Source organism: Caloenas nicobarica, chromosome 1 (genome assembly GCF_036013445.1).
Source record: "Caloenas nicobarica isolate bCalNic1 chromosome 1, bCalNic1.hap1, whole genome shotgun sequence".
Taxonomy (NCBI): domain Eukaryota; kingdom Metazoa; phylum Chordata; class Aves; order Columbiformes; family Columbidae; genus Caloenas; species Caloenas nicobarica.
This window is the reverse complement of record NC_088245.1, coordinates 182,122,565-182,138,548: the sequence shown is the minus strand read 5'-3', so window position 1 is coordinate 182,138,548 and position 15,984 is coordinate 182,122,565. Positions and strand designations below refer to the sequence as shown.

The following is a 15,984-nucleotide window of genomic DNA, read 5'->3' as shown; positions in this document are numbered from 1 at the left end:
CACATTTCCTATGGGGTAACTTAACAGGCCAGTTGAGTTTGATGCCTTTTCTAATTAAAGTTACTAAACACACCCTAAATCTTTTCAGAATAAAGGAAAACGCCTTTCCTTGACATCTGCTCTTCTGTTATTTTTGTTACTCCTCCCCTACCACCCCACTGTTCGCAGTGGTGTACAGGGTTGACAAGCGTCTATTAGCCCAAGCAGTTCTCACCTGCAATGAAAGCCCTGAAGAAAACTCAGCAGCTTATGCCTCCAGCAGTGCTAAGAGAAAAACCAAAGCACACACTGGGTGACAGAAGACTCGATTTTTACATTTTCAGAATTCTCAAGAGAGTTCCTACAATTCTTAGTCTAGAAAGCTACACTGCTCATGTACTTTCTCAAGGAGTAAACTGCTGAGAACACATCCCAGGTATTTTTTGCTCAAGTCTGATTTAAAGTGTCAAGCTAAACACACACCAGAGGACTGGATTAACAGCCTTATCTTCTAAAGGCCTGAATTAAATCACTAGCACTGTGTCACCACTAGAAAAGCCAGGAGACCACCCTACAACTTCAGGCCTTCAGCTTATGCAGGCCTTCTAAGGCACTGCTGAGCCAAAGCGACCCCACCATGGCCAACTACCTCCCCCTGCTTGAGACACCTTGGAGCAAAATGTTCTCAATGCGCTAAATAGTGGTTTGTTGTGTGGTAGGGTTTTGTTTGTTTGTTTTAATTCTTCTTAACTGCTTACAGAGTTCACAGTAAACCAGGGAATGTTGCAAATGAATGAAGAAAACCTAATGAACATGATGGGCTGAAGTTTGATGTCCATAAATACACAAAAATTCCAAACCAAAAGGCAAGTGTGTACAAAATAATTTATTACAGCATAACATATGTTGGCAATATTTTACAGTGAGTTTTCCATTCAACAATTTTGAATTCTAAACAGATGACACACAAAGGAGAATTTTAATTAGAACAGTTTGTTTTAATAAAATCCCCTCTTCATGAACTTACATTTGCCTTTGAGGGGTTAGTTAATATTACTGAAATTATTTACATTGCAGTGAAATAAAAACAAACCAAGAGTGAACGATTCCATTACAGTTTCCAGAAAATGGATTTTCTGTACAAGCCACAGTATAGTTATGTTTTGATAGCAGTTCTTATAGAATGTAAAGCTGTCCTATGTAGCCATTTTGTCCAGCAATACTATGCTTTTAAATAGGTATATTAGATTCAGACTTCCATTTTCATGTGTTGTATATTTAATAGCTAATGCACCAGAATACAAAGTAAGAAAAAAGGTTCATTATGATTTGTAGTCAGCCTCTTTGTGCTCCCTTAAATAGGTTTTTTTTTTTTTTAATGTAAAACATACTCCTCCCATACTATTTACTTTGCAGCACCTAAAGCAATAGTATTTAGGCATGAGAAGTACTGGAGTATTGGCCGTAAGTGGACAACTAAGATTTCTAATGGAGGTAATACAATGAACTCACCAGTGAATTGTTGTGATGTAGAGGAGAACTGGATTCCTCGTTACTGTACCTCCTGCATTTGCCCAAAATTGGAGCAGCTTTTTCAACTTAAGTGTCAACAGGTGAACAGATGGGGAGAAACCAGGAGGAAGAGGAGAGAGGAGGAAAGGGAAGATGAACAAAGGACAAAACAACTGTCTCAAATTCATTATGTTTTCACAAGGAATTGCTTCAGGATACTCAAAAAAATGTTAAACTGACCATAAAATTAAGGAAACAATAGCTATGGAACACAAGGTAGATAGAAGTTTTCAAAAAGCCTTAGGTTTTTTTTTTTTCTTCACAAACCTAATCTTCATATCCATCAACACCAGTTCCATGTAAGACACACACCTGACAAAGTCATGCAAACCCCCCAATGCTCTTTCATTGTCACTGTGCTTCAAAAGAAACCAAACTGACCAAAGATAAAAATAACAAAACAAAAACCAAAAAAAGAGAAAACACATCCAGGAAAAAACCTAAGGAACAGTAAAAGACAAAGAGGGCAATTCAAGCAGCACTTCAGTCTTAATCTGCTAAAAACGTTCAAATGATAATTTATTAACAAGATATGATCACATTTATCTGTATATGTAACGACACTTATGTGAAAGCAGTCTTTAACATTCATATTTTTTGTGAGGGAAGGCTGATGGATTATTAAAAGACTTAAAACTGTACAAGTATAAACATGAAAAACGCTGATTTTGGATAATGTTTACATAAATATTGGCAGTTCTTGTTGGGAGAAAAAAAATAAGAACATACTCCATTTCATTTAACTATCCAAATATTTTGTTTTATACCTGTTAAAGATATTAAAATACAACCTGGAAAAGTAACCCTGATCTGTATCCAGCCAGCACGTAATGAAGAGTCAGAGTTTTGAATACGTGTGTGTGTGTGTGTAGGTACAGACGCACACGGGCTTGCACACGCTACTTCAAATTTCATTAGACAGCAAATCATGGTTAATGGCTGTGTGATTCACAGACGCGATGCTGCTATCGTCCTCGTTTGTGGCAGGCAGAAAGGCAGACGCAAAAGGAAACAGTTTATGACATGCCGCTTGATATTCTTCGCACTGAGTATGGCAGCTTCCAAAACTGCCATCAAGCAGCGCCTCAAAAACCTTCGTTAGTGTCTGAAGAAACAGGAGTAACAGTTAATGGATGCGATTTAATAAATGGGATCTGCAATAATTTTATTACTAAAAAGATGTACTGTTAAACAATACTAATCCAAGCAAACACAGGTTCTCTCTTATTACAGTATTCAGGTATCTTACAGTTGCTTAGAGGAAAACAACTTTGAAACCTTGTTCTTTCAAATAATATTATCATAATATACAAAGCATGTGCATTATCCTGTAGTTTATATGTTATTTAAGACCCCACACATTTTTTGGCTTTAAATACTGTATCTTTTACCTTCACATTTTTGTCTCTCATGCTTTTATCCAATCTAGTAGCAACAGCAATTGCTTTTTCTTGTCTTGATTTGTCCAGGAAATACATCATCTTTGCACCTTATCACAACAAAGAACACAACATTTAGATAACAGTGTTCCCAAATGCAATACTGCATATACAGACACGGAGAATCTGAAAACTTCCACATCAGTGTGAACTAGGACTTCTTACTAGTTTTAATAAACTGTATTTTCCTCCCTTATTTATAATTTAAAACTAAAGAAACTGAAGAAGCTATTTTTAATTTTATTAGAAGCATAAGAATTGAATAACACAGAAGGCCTGTTTCTGCAAAAGTAAAATGTCTAACTTTACTGAAGACCTATAAGTCCATCCTACAAATGCATAAGTGAGTAAAAGACATTTTCTCAGAGATACTCTTAATTTTTTGAAAAGTACTGGAGAGAAGTGAACAATACAGCTACTGAACAATTGTGGAACAGAGTCCAGAAGAAATTCAGACAGGTAGGTGTCTGTATGGCAGAAAGTAAGGCCTGGAGCTGAGTGAAATAGCTTGGGTACAAGAAACCTGCAATGCAAGTTTGGTACTTTGCCTGGACCAGGTTACACTGATGAAAAGACATTGCATTAATGTAACTATGCAGCTTCTTGGACCACAAAGAGTTTATCAAAATTGGTCTGAGCATCTCTGCAAAATACTGTGTTGCTCCTCATATCACAGCTGCCTTAATTTAAAATCTGATCTTACTGAAGACGTAGGCATTTCATATAACATCTTCTTCCCAAATATAAAGTTCAGACGCACCTCGCTATATAATCTACTACAAGTAACAAAAAGCTTAAGTAATTTTACTGAAAAAGTTAAAAATCCACATTCTGAGTGTATTGTCTCCTCTTGCTCAACTCATTTCTCCAATTATTAAATTTGTTTTCCTTATTAAATTTTCCCAGTCCTTACTGCTTTTTGTATCCAGAAGATTTCAGAAAATAAAGTGACAGACAATGTATTTGTGTTTGAGTCACCGTTGTCAAAACACATATTAAACTTAGTTACATTTGTTTAAATTCAGGGAGGCTATGGTACAGAAATTGAAAATGGAGTAAAATTCAACTTATAATTTTTACTAGTAATCATTTTAAACTAAGAAAACACTCATTTGTGTTCTCAGACTTCGGGTTTAAGTCTTTCAGACCTTTTTGAACTTGACTTAAAGATGACAGTTTAAGTCATAAATTGTAGAGTAGACAAGCCAATTGCTTCAAACCTGTTTCAGTCTAAACACAAGACTGATATGTAGGTGAAGACCTAAAGCTACTAATGACATATCTACAGTTCACTCCTGATTTCACTTGAAAATCCTAATACCACATTTGTTCCCACTGCCTGTAAATAGGTGCATGGTTGGATCACAGTGATCAACGGACCCTCAGGACCACTGACTGGAGCTTTTAAGACACTTCAGCCCCTCACGTCCACTGACTGCGAACAGGCTCACCTTCTTCAAAGGGGCCCCTGACCTCTCTCTAACATGAGTGCCAGCACTGACAGTGATCTAGCTCAGGTTCTTCTCAAAGGCACTAAAGGTGTAGCCAGTGGGAAGCCAAATTTGGAACCATGACAGTTGTAGCCTGTACAACTAGTATGACAAAAGTGACTATAATATTTTCCATAATAATGGAAGACTAGAAAGTAGAATCTGGAAAACATATCCCATTAGATGCCCAACAAGGACACGAGTAGAAGAACATACCTGTAAGAATCAGGAGCACCCGCCTGCTGAGATACCTGTACTTGACCACCCAAATCTTGAGCCTGCTCACAGGAAAGGGGTGCAAGTATTTCTCTCAAGATGCTGCTCTGAAGCAAGAATCTTTTAACAGCCTCTATAAGTTTGGGGTAAGTTACCCAACCTTCGAGATGAACAATCCTCTGAAGCAAACTTTCTCCAGTGATTCTGGACAGATCTTGGGTAACTTTTACAAACCAGGTGAGAGAAATACTGTCCTAAGTACTTTAAGTGTCTCAAATCTACACTTATTTTTGCTTCCTAACTGATGAAGAGTTGTTGTGTGTCTTCTCCTCTACTAGCTTCTCAGGTGACAGCAATTTTTATTCCAAAACCTTCTGTACTCAGTAGACATGGTAAATTTCAATTCCAACTTCCTTTGACTTCACTCCAGCAGCTACTTGTAGCTCTTCTACAAATATAATGTAGAAGTGTTATATTCCAACATTTTCATTGTTGACTATGAAGCAGAAAAGCTAAAGTAGCATAAGTTTGTCCTGATGTTTTTACTGATGCGATGTGACAAAGCTATGAGTAGGACCAGAGATATTCTATCTGATAAGGAAACAGAGAAAAGCACTGCTTCTAATATAAAGGAGCTTTTGGTTTATGTTTTCTAGTCATTTCAAAACCAGAAGCTTCAACAGGAAGGATGACAGTGCTTCCATACTTGAATATCTGTGGTGGTTTGATCACACTTCTTGGAGTTAAGAAACAGGCTCCTTACACATCTAATAAAAAAGTGAATGAAGTTGGGTTTTGTTTTGTTTGTTTTTAAACATTATAAAAGCAGGCAGAGAAAATAACAATGTAAACATGAATTTCTAGCTGATTGGAATTTATGTATTAATTACAGACTGCAGACAAAGATTCTGGATTTCAATCATCTCATTTTCAAAAGCATTAAAAAGTTAAACAAACCTGACAGTTGGTGCTGAATGGAGGTAGCATTGTGTTTGAGAAATTCTTCATTAAAACTTTCCAAGTTTTTATTAACAAAGATTTTCTGCATTTCTTGAGTTAGGACCTTGCTCACAATTTCTGGGAGGTTACTATGGTCAGATACTAGGAGCGGGAAGAAGAGGGAGAGAAGCAAAAAAAAGCCATTTAAACAAGCATAGACAACAGTGTGAAACCATAAACATCACTGCTAAAATTTCGATTTTTCAAAATTTGGGCACAGAAAGAAACATGAACTTCAAATCAATTCAAACCAGGTCAACACAAGCTCTACCAATGCATTTACAGATGAAACATTCATAAAGGGTGCTCTATTGTAAACTTTCTGCTGCAAGTTCACAACACACTTTGCTGCAATCAGAATCTTCCTCCCATATCTACCACTTATCTTAAGTATTAGGTATTTCAAGGATCTTTGGAACACCTGCTCCTCTGTGAAATCTGGCCAAAATGAGTTATTGGTTCCACCTGGTGGATAATGAAGGAAGGAATATAATGTAATACATTCACAGTACCCTGCATAGCACAATCTGGTTTTTACAGGGTTTTATAATGGAAAAGAAATTTTTATTTTTCTTCGTATTGCTTTGGGTTTCAAGAGTATTTATACATTACAAAAATATGTAGTTGTGCCCTTGTACAATAAAACTTCCTGTACCTTTATTCATACATACATACTTCCTACACACATACCAGCTTTAGAGAATTTAATCAAGCACTCATGTAGCCAGGGGTTATTACTGTCGATAGCAAAAGCTCTTTTGACAGACTGTAACATTAGCAGAAACTTTCCTGTGGGAAGGAGAGAAAACCAAAAACATACCAAGATTAATACAGAACTTGCTCTTTATATCAACTACTGTTTTGTTTAGTACAAACATTAGAAACATCAATGCCTACACAGAATTAGAAAGGAGAGTTATTTTTCCCATCAAATTGCTTAATAAAATAGAAACGCAACTCCGGCAATGCCGCATAGATGATGTTACTATCTGTTTGGCTTTGTTTTCCCCTAGATAATTAAAAATCACAATGCAAATATATTTCTACAGCATTTATTAGTACGTGCTACAACTTGCTTTGCTCTTGAGTTTGTTTTAAAGGTGGCTAAACAAAAATGCTATTTCCTCTATTGTAACTAGATATGATGGAAATCCCGGCTTCAGACAAATATCTATTCCAAACTATTTTAGGCTACACTCTGATAACACTGGTTGCAGTGATGGGTTAAAATTTTGTAGAGCAAAAATAAAATTATGCAGTACTTTACCTTTTCTGAAGTATATTTCAAATGCTAATAAATGTGTTTCTATGTCATCCCCAATAAGATTCTTAAGTGGTATAAGGAACTTAATGGCTTCTTCTAATGGATTTTCTACCTGTTTTAATAAAAACAGTGAAATTTAAAGCTTAAAATAAATGTGAAATAAAAACACCAAGGATAATTTCTGTTATTCCTAGCATTTAAATAATCAGAGGCGAAAGGCAAACTGTAGATAGCTTTCTGAATTAAACTGAACTACAACATTTATTTGAATAGCAAGATTTAGAAGTGTTTATTCATGATTTCAGGTTGACAAAGACAACATCATTGCTAACTCTGGCACTGCTTATGTAACTTAGTGCTGTAATTTAGCATTCAGGAAACAATTAAATACAACCATCTCAGACAATAAGCTTAAGCTTCTAAAGTTACTGTGATAAAGGACATAGCTCTTTGTGCTTAGATAACTACTGGCTCATGCCTTCAAATGTTGTGAACTGCAATCACATTTCCTTTGGTTTTTCTCTATTCACTGTATGAAAACCAGAGTTCTTCAGGCAAGAACTATCTTTTTGTTCAGTATCTATTTTAATGAAAGATGACCTACTGTTCAAAAAAAGAAAAACTCCCCATTTGAAGAAAACAACAATGCTATTAATATAGCACTGCTTTAGTAGAGGAAAATTATTACTTTTCTTTAGTGTAAATAGAGATAGACTACAAGAAGTTATCTTTGTATGCAAGAATGACTTTATAAAAAAAGTGGATTCTTTTAGAACTTGATAATAATCCATATTACAGGCTTGTTACGATAATCACACGGATTTAACACGAAAGACCATGCTAACCCTTTCCAGTTTTTCAGGAACTAGCTCTTCCCTGGGTCCACTAGTTTCCTCCTCCTCTTCATCTCGCTTCTTCTTTTGATTCTTTTGTTGCCGCTCTCTTTCTGCATGTTTTCTTTCCTCTTCAAGTTTTGCTTTCTTCTGCGCTCTTCTTTGCTTGCTAAGCATTTTCTTCAATTCTTTGGCTGAGAGGTTTTCTACAGATTAAGGTAACAAACAGATGACTTACATTGAGAGAGTATTTGATTTAAAATCTTGTCTCTCAAGCACCACTCAGACATGCCATTAACACTAACACTCCTCCGCCATACCAAACTGGCATACTTTGACAGAGATTTACATAAGTATCAACACTTGCCAGACTATCATCGCTATATAATCCAACATTACTACTGCATTACTATTTACAGCATAACACAACACTTGATCTCGCAGATCTTCTCTTCCATATTTGTTACAGAAACCTCAACTATTTGGAAGGTTAACTACATAAAATTGTTGCCTCTATGACAGGTTTTACCTTAGAAAATGGACAATGGTTTCCAAGGGTAATACTAAGCTCTCATATTGACTGTAGCTCACCTTCCTTCTGCTGCTGGCTAGAAACATCCAGATGGAATTACGCTCCATCTTAAAAACAAGCTTATCTTTCATTAAATGTCTGAACAAAATACAGCTATGACATCTACAAGTGCCATGGAACAGCTAAACGGATGCAAACAAAGACTAATACTGTTTGAGGAGAGAAGAGGTAAATTATTCTGGTATATATCAGCATGAATCTTCAGATTTTTAGACTGGACTAGCATTTAGATAAACCAAGAGAGTTTAACAGTTGCATGAAAAGCAGAACACACTAAACATGGTTTCCTGCAGGTTCATGTAGAAGTGAGGAGCCACCAGCATTTCCCTTCACCTCTCTGCTTCCTTCCCTGCTGTCCCACTGACACGACCAGTTTAGTCAGAAAAATACTATAGTTCCACTCCATTTATGGTGGTGTTCCACAGAGAACAGAATTTGTACTAATCATGTGGCAAAGAACAGAAGAACAGGCTACTGACGGACTAATACATCGTTTTTGTGGCTATAGCACCATGACCTCTCTCTGCTGGGCCCAGCCACCATTCTGAGATGGGGAGGAGAGGAGAAGCAAAGGTTATTTTTACCCCATTTACACAGCACTGTCTTCCCAGTGGATAAGCCTATTGAATCCCAATGCACGGCAGGCAAACGAACAAACAAGATGACTTAAGACTCCTCCCCACCTTCATTCCTATGACATATTGCTATCAAGGTCCTGTCACACACTATATACAGAAACAAATTGAAATTAGAGAGAAAAAAAGAGGCAAGTTGAACTGTGCCTCTTTATATGTACTTCATCATACATAGGCAGATATGGAAAAAACTTACTATTCACCTCAGAATGTAACATAAGATTGTTTTGGCAAGATCTGCTTTCCATTTAACACTGGTTTTAAATATTTTCCTGGATGTATTAATTTTGCTAATACACACTTGCCCATGTATTCTTTGGTCCTGAAGTTATGTGGATAATAATAAAATGTAATGCAGTGCTAACTGCTGTTACTATGTAATAAGTTAAATACACTAGATCACAATTAAATTCTTACAGTTCAGACTGCTTTCTCACAAAATTTATCCATTGTTTCATAATTCATCTGTTACTGACATTTATCTTTTGTTTAAATGGATAAGCAGCTGAACTGAATTTGATTTTTCTTCTTTGTATTCTGAAACACCACTGCTTCCCAAGTGCTCCGACTACAGCCAGGTTCATTCATGTGCTAGTTTTAAAATGTGAGAAGAACAGAGAGGAAGAAAGCTGTGACATTATCTATGATCTCTTTTCAGTTGTCAAATCATGACAGAAAAGCTTATGTATTTTACAATCATTTATTCTACAGCATATAACTTCCTTAGTTTAATATGCGTTTACATGCATCATATACATGAGCCTCCATTATGGTCTACATACCTGAATTCACTTCTTGTTCTTTGCTTTCATTGGTAAGAGGATTATCATGGAGCTTCAAGTAGATTTCAATTGCTGATCGAGCGGCCTTGAAGTAGAAGGCGTGTTTCCTGAGCACATCTTCTAATCTCAAAAGGTCTACATAGGCACGAAGAGTCATCTTTCTCATGCAGTATGTGTGGAAGTCAAATTGATCATCCGTTATCTCAAAAAAATGCTTCAAGGAAAAAAAAAGAAACACACAAATCTTATGCACTTGCCTTTTTTAGCCTATTTTTTTTATTAGATGGAGGTGAATAAAGTTACAATTGATATTATTTAAAGGTAATATTTAACACGAATAGAAATATACTTATAATACTGACTGAGAGAACCTGTAAGTAGAGGAAAAAAACCCACCCAGAAAAATCTCATTTTGTTAACAGAAACTATAATGTGACTGTTTGAAGACTTAGGCACTCTAAAAGCTAACTGAAATGTGATTGTTCTAATTAAAAAAACAATTGACAAAAGACAGCATAAAGTTAATGTACAAATAGTTGCATGGTTAATTTTCACTTAAAATAACCGTTTTTTACATAATATCTAGGGCTGACATCTTATCCATTACAATAAACCATCAAGTATTAACCTGTCCTAAGAAATCATTATACTAGAAACTTTATATGCAAAGAAAATCATACTGATTACATCAGCAAATATTTTCATTAGTTTGTGAAAAATACTGGGAAATAAACTGATGGTGTTTGCACCTACTTACCCTTTCTACTTCATGGCATTTTTTCAAGGCATCACCGTATTTCCCCAGCCTTTGATAAGCTGCGGCACATTCAGTCTGGAACCACATACACTGCATCTCATTTAGGTTTTCCATAGCAGAAGTTCCTTCCTGAAATAAATGTCATTATTGCTTTTTGCTATTATAATTTACCAGCTGCTTCTTTCACTTGTGACTAGTTTCAGGCCATTAGCAGGAAACAATCAATCCTTCAAATGCTTGGAAGAACAGAAAATGAATATAACTACCCAGCAACTGAGAATAATACTTGCGGTACTCTGTGCTCCTCAAGATAAAGAGGAAGAAATTTAAATTATTTTTTTTTTAAAGTTATCAGAACAAGATTAGCGTCTCAAAATATTTTTTAAGATTAACTCATGCTTGTATACACAGTTTCACTTTCAGAATTCGGAGCCAGAAAAAACAACACTATTTTTAAAAGCCTCAAAGGTCAGCAAATAATCTTTGTCATTTTTGCCCCTGTCAGGTAAGTGGCATCTACTAGTCTAAAAATCTACCAATATCTTTACTGCTTTATCATGTGATGTAATTTTAAATTTCTTAGAACTTGTTAGTTTAAATAAATTAAATTATATTTATACTTCATACTGCTAAAATAAAGAGTCCTAGGATTTATTCTTTATGGTTTCAATGCTCTAGATTAGAATAAACAAACTGGAAGCATGTTCCACATACCATGAATGTTGGCCACCAAGTTTTCAGAACAGTCTTTATACTAGAAAGAAAACCCAGTTCAACTCATAACATTCAATTATTTAGGATCAGATTCGTTCTATCTGACACCACACACCTATGCTAGAGTTCTGTACTGCTTGCTCTAACACTCAACAAGCGTATATGATGAGTTTTACTAATCAAATTTTCCAACTGCAGGTTTTGCAAACAAGGTTTCCATCAGAATTTCCAGAAAGTTACTTAGAAGCATGGCAATAAAAAAAAAATATAAATGGGTCTTTTAAGAAACAGAGAATGACTTTTTACCAGGTCCTTTAGTTACAGGACAAAGGGTAACAGTTTTAAACTGAAAGAGGGTAGGTCTAGACTGGACATCAGGAAGAACTTCTTTACTGTGAGGGTGGTGAGGCACTGGCACAGGCTGCCCAGAGAAGCTGTGGATGCCCCATCCCTGGAAGTGTCCAAAGTCAGGCTGGATGGGGCTTTGAGCAACCTGGTCTAGTGGAAGATGTCCATGCCCATGGCAGGGGGGTTGGATGATCTTTAAAGATCCCTTCCAAACCACTCTGCAATTCCATATAGTTACTTAGCACCAAGTCTAAGAGCATTATCTTAAAAGCAGACATTAAACAACGATAATTTGTGTCAAAACTTACACAAGTGAAAAATAAACTGCCAGAGGCAATCAAAGCCTCTTTTCATTAAAGCAATATACTTACCCTTGTGAATTTAGAGCACATCTCCTCTGCATCCTTCACCATATTTGCTCGCAGCATGTACTTAGCACATTTAGAATTGATAAACCTGTCTGCAGTGTCCAAAGACTGTGCTTCATCCATCCACTTGGCAGCTTCCTTGAGGTTACCTACATGCTGTTAGGGAGAAATTAAATAGTTAACTTTCAGTATACACCTTCTGCTGACCAACTCCTGAAATCTGTAGTTACTGATATTTCTCCCTCAGAAATAACAGTGTTATTGTTCCCCTCCTCCTGCCACCAAATTTTATCAGAATGACAATTCGTTGTAAGCTGTGACTTGCTTTGCAAAACCTAAAAAGGGCTTTCATTTTCTTCCAGACAGAGCAGCGCCCAAAGAGAAACCCACATGAAAACCAATTCCCATAACCACTGCTAACTGCAACACTATCCATGCATTCACGCCAGTTCGATGTGTCACATGTTTGTTTGGTTTTTAATAAGCTAGGTACTCTATGTGCCCACATTCACTTTTTACCTTGTAAATTTTTGCTTTTAAATAGAATAGTTCTATTAATGTTGGAGTGCTTGCAATTGCAGAATTAATATAATCCAAGGCCAAAGAACACTGGCCAAGTTTGTCAAAGTGCTGTGCCAGGAAATACCGAACCCAAAGCAGCGTCGTTGGGGGCTCTCTCTCTCCATTTTCTGCAACAAAATGGAAAAAGTTACAGTAACAAGTAAGGTTGAAGACTGCGTTTCAAAAACAAACACAAAAAACAAAGCTTGGCAAATACCTTCCAGTAAATGAATGTATTACAGGAAATACAACTATTTTCTTGCACAAATTATCAGCACTTCAAGACTCAAACAGTATTAGTCATTACAGTGCAATTAATATAAGACCATAGAAACTTACCACATGTACTAAAAAGGTCACAGGTTTTCAAAGAGGCTTCATAACCAGTAACAAGTTCTTGGATTATAGAAACCTGCATATTAAAAATATCAACTTAAGTTATGCTTTACTTTTTTGTTTACATAGATTAACACACTGAAAAACATACTTGGACGAAATTATAGAAACTACACTAAAATAATCACTTAATTTGGGGAAAAAAAAAAAATGATGTTTCCTCATATACTTCGCCTTTCACAAGTGATCTTTGATCACCCATTTTAACCGGTGATGTGACAGGGAAATGGGTGTAGTCTTTGCCAGCATATGGCAGAAATCAAGTACATGTGATCACTGTACTTTAAAAGCTATATTTTGGAATTTTTATTTATTTATGCTATTAATTTTTAGGTGTTCAAACTGAGCCAACTGGAGAAAGGTGCTTTGGAAAAGATTCTGCATGAGATTCCTGTAAGAAAGAAGATACTGAAGAGACTTCTGTGGTTTTCTGGCAGGCTGATACATACTAATAAAGATTTTTGTTGGTGGTCTTAAAAAGGTATTGTTGCTTAGAATACAGGCTGCATCTTTTTACATAAAAATCTCTATACAGATTGATTCTAAGGTTAATACTTTCTGAAATTAGACCTGGTTAACAATATTATTGTTTGTTCCAAGGCTGAAGACTCAATTTACCCATACAGTTTTGAACTCACACTATGCAAGTTTGACATTTACAATACATACAAATGGTAGTATAATATCCATGGATTTTATGACAATGAAGTATTCCAACACCAGGTCCATGGCTTATAGGTGCCACATAGTATTTCTAAGCATTTTATGAAACGCTCAACCTGTTTTGCAGCTACATTCTAAACATGCCTGCCATATCCAGCAAGTGACCAGTCTCTTAAGGAAAAAAAAAATACTAAAGAAAGAAATATTGTGTGTATATATATATACACACACACGCCCCCCCCAAACACAAAAAGAACTTAAAAATTAAGATCTGTCTGTAAGCATAGCAGGAAGATTGCTACATTCACCAGTTAGGTAAAACCTACAGATTTCAATGGTTAACAGTAAGATGACCCTACATTAGAAAAAAGTTGGTTGCAAGAGTCAAAAAATTACTGTGGAGAGACAGCAAAATTTCAAAAATCAGGATTTGACAAAGCACACATCCACTTCAAGATACACTTTGGGACAGGAAGGGAAGTGAATAAGCCTTGTCCTAGAAGATCAAGTAGACAATTTAAAGGGTACTACTTTATTTAATCTAATTCAGCACAATAGGCAAGAAATGACAAACATTTTATTTCAAAGAGAACAGAGAAAGTGACAGGCCCAAGTCATACACAGCCAGTGTAAATATCTCAAAAGTGCAATAAAATGTATAAACACACACACATTCTGGAAAGCTCTGGGCAAATCTCGTAAGAAATGGTTTCTGGTACCAAATCTCAAATGTAATAAAATGTTACTAGACTTCCAATAACTACAAAGTGATAAAGGAATGTAAAGAAGTCACAAATAAATGGCCAAAGGCAAACAAATGCATTAAACCATTCTCTGACCTCAGACATCTATTTACTAAAAGAAACCTTCAACCTCAGAAAATCTTTGAAGATGCTCTTCTCTAAAACAACTTAAAAAGCAGAAGCAAGTATTTGCTTCAGGTAGCAGGCTTGCAGTGTATATACACAGAGTGTTATTTCCTTGCTGCTTTCCACTGAAACTTCAATGCATTCCCAAAGTTACTCTTATCTGGCTGTTAGTAAACTCAGAATCCTTTGAGACCAGCCAGCTTTGCTTGACTGCATGTAACCTGTGTGTGTAAAGGGAGAAAGACCCCTTAATTTCTTTAACAAACACACCTCCCCACCACCAAACCCTATGTGTAACTTTTTCCACTCCTGCACACTTGTAGTGTGGCTTCACAGCTAGACGGAGACCACGCTACCACCAAAAAGAACGGGCCACCATCTCCCGACCACACGTGTCCGGTCCCAGCTTTGGGTCAGCGCTAGTGGCTGTATCCGGGGTTACAAGTGATTTACTCCCTGCTCCACCTCAGCGTACAGTTACTAGTTCCATCACAGGGAAGCTGGCAGTGGACAGCCCTGGGCCAGCGAAGCAGTAAGAAAACATCTCTTCCTCAGAGAAGGGTCTTCAGTCAGCTCACAGCAACAGTGGCATCAAACCCTCTAATCTTGAGGTGATGGAGAACACCAAACTGTACCATCTTTTAGAATTTTTTTTTAGTTCTTCCAAATTCAGAACTCTGCTGTGGTTTTCGCTTCTACAGTCCAAGAAGCTGCACTGAAGCTATCATTCTGAAAACTACATTAGGCAATATATTTGGAAGCAAGTATTCAGTGAAAGCAACATCTACAAAAATGTCAATCAGGTAGTTAGGTTATCGCAGACATTCTTGATGAAAATGACAGTATATTTGTTTCTGATGACTACCCAGAATCTTTTTCCTCCCTTTTTATGCTTATGCTTCAGTCTCTTGCTAGTAATTTAGGAAAATAATTCCAGCTTCATGTGCTACTTCAGCAATCTGGAAATAGGAACCCTAATTTCTGTGTCCATATTAACTGCAAATTTATTAGTAAAATCTGTCTCTTGGGTTTACTACCATCTATTATCTGTATTCTGGAGTCACCACTGCCATCTCAAAGGCAATATTTTACTATTTCTAAACACTACAGAACTCTTCATAAAGATCATTTTACAATTTCTAAAAATCAAGCCAAGGTGTGGGGAAATACCATGACACTGAGCACGAGTTAATTTCAAATGGTATTATTTTAGGAAAAAAGTTTCAGTTATTCCCTTGTCATGGATCTGAAAAAGCTTAAAGTATTAAAAAAGCATAACTGAAGTCATCAACAAATCTCAGGTTTTGTTATGACAACAATGGAGCCAATTCCAGAACCGGGGCCACCACTTTCAGAAGCTTTGTAAATCATCAAAATTCAAACCGCAGACATTTCCACCTACACCTTTAGTTTCATTACAAAAAAACAATGAGCTCAGAAGCACAAATCCAAAAAGGGGCAAATGGGCTTCAGACTTCCTTGTTAGCACAGACAAGTGAAGAGCTCG

At 36.3% G+C, this 15,984-nt stretch overlaps 1 protein-coding gene across 3 annotated transcripts in view; it reads right to left on the bottom strand.

Moving 5' to 3' along the window:
- Positions 1 to 859: 859 nt before the first annotated feature.
- Positions 860 to 15,984, bottom strand: part of NAA16 (N-alpha-acetyltransferase 16, NatA auxiliary subunit) — a 64,523-nt gene continuing 49,398 nt past the window's right edge. For all 3 annotated transcript variants that reach the window (XM_065627810.1, XM_065627819.1, XM_065627827.1), the window contains 11 exons: positions 12,889 to 12,961; positions 12,508 to 12,677; positions 11,992 to 12,144; positions 10,559 to 10,687; positions 9,802 to 10,015; positions 7,805 to 7,998; positions 6,963 to 7,071; positions 6,386 to 6,484; positions 5,654 to 5,797; positions 2,943 to 3,040; positions 860 to 2,656 (listed from right to left, as the gene is read on the bottom strand). In XM_065627810.1, coding sequence (XP_065483882.1) covers positions 2,456 to 2,656; positions 2,943 to 3,040; positions 5,654 to 5,797; positions 6,386 to 6,484; positions 6,963 to 7,071; positions 7,805 to 7,998; positions 9,802 to 10,015; positions 10,559 to 10,687; positions 11,992 to 12,144; positions 12,508 to 12,677; positions 12,889 to 12,961 — 1,584 coding nt within the window. In that variant the 3' untranslated portion in view covers positions 860 to 2,455. The remainder of the gene's footprint in view (positions 2,657 to 2,942; positions 3,041 to 5,653; positions 5,798 to 6,385; positions 6,485 to 6,962; positions 7,072 to 7,804; positions 7,999 to 9,801; positions 10,016 to 10,558; positions 10,688 to 11,991; positions 12,145 to 12,507; positions 12,678 to 12,888; positions 12,962 to 15,984) is intronic.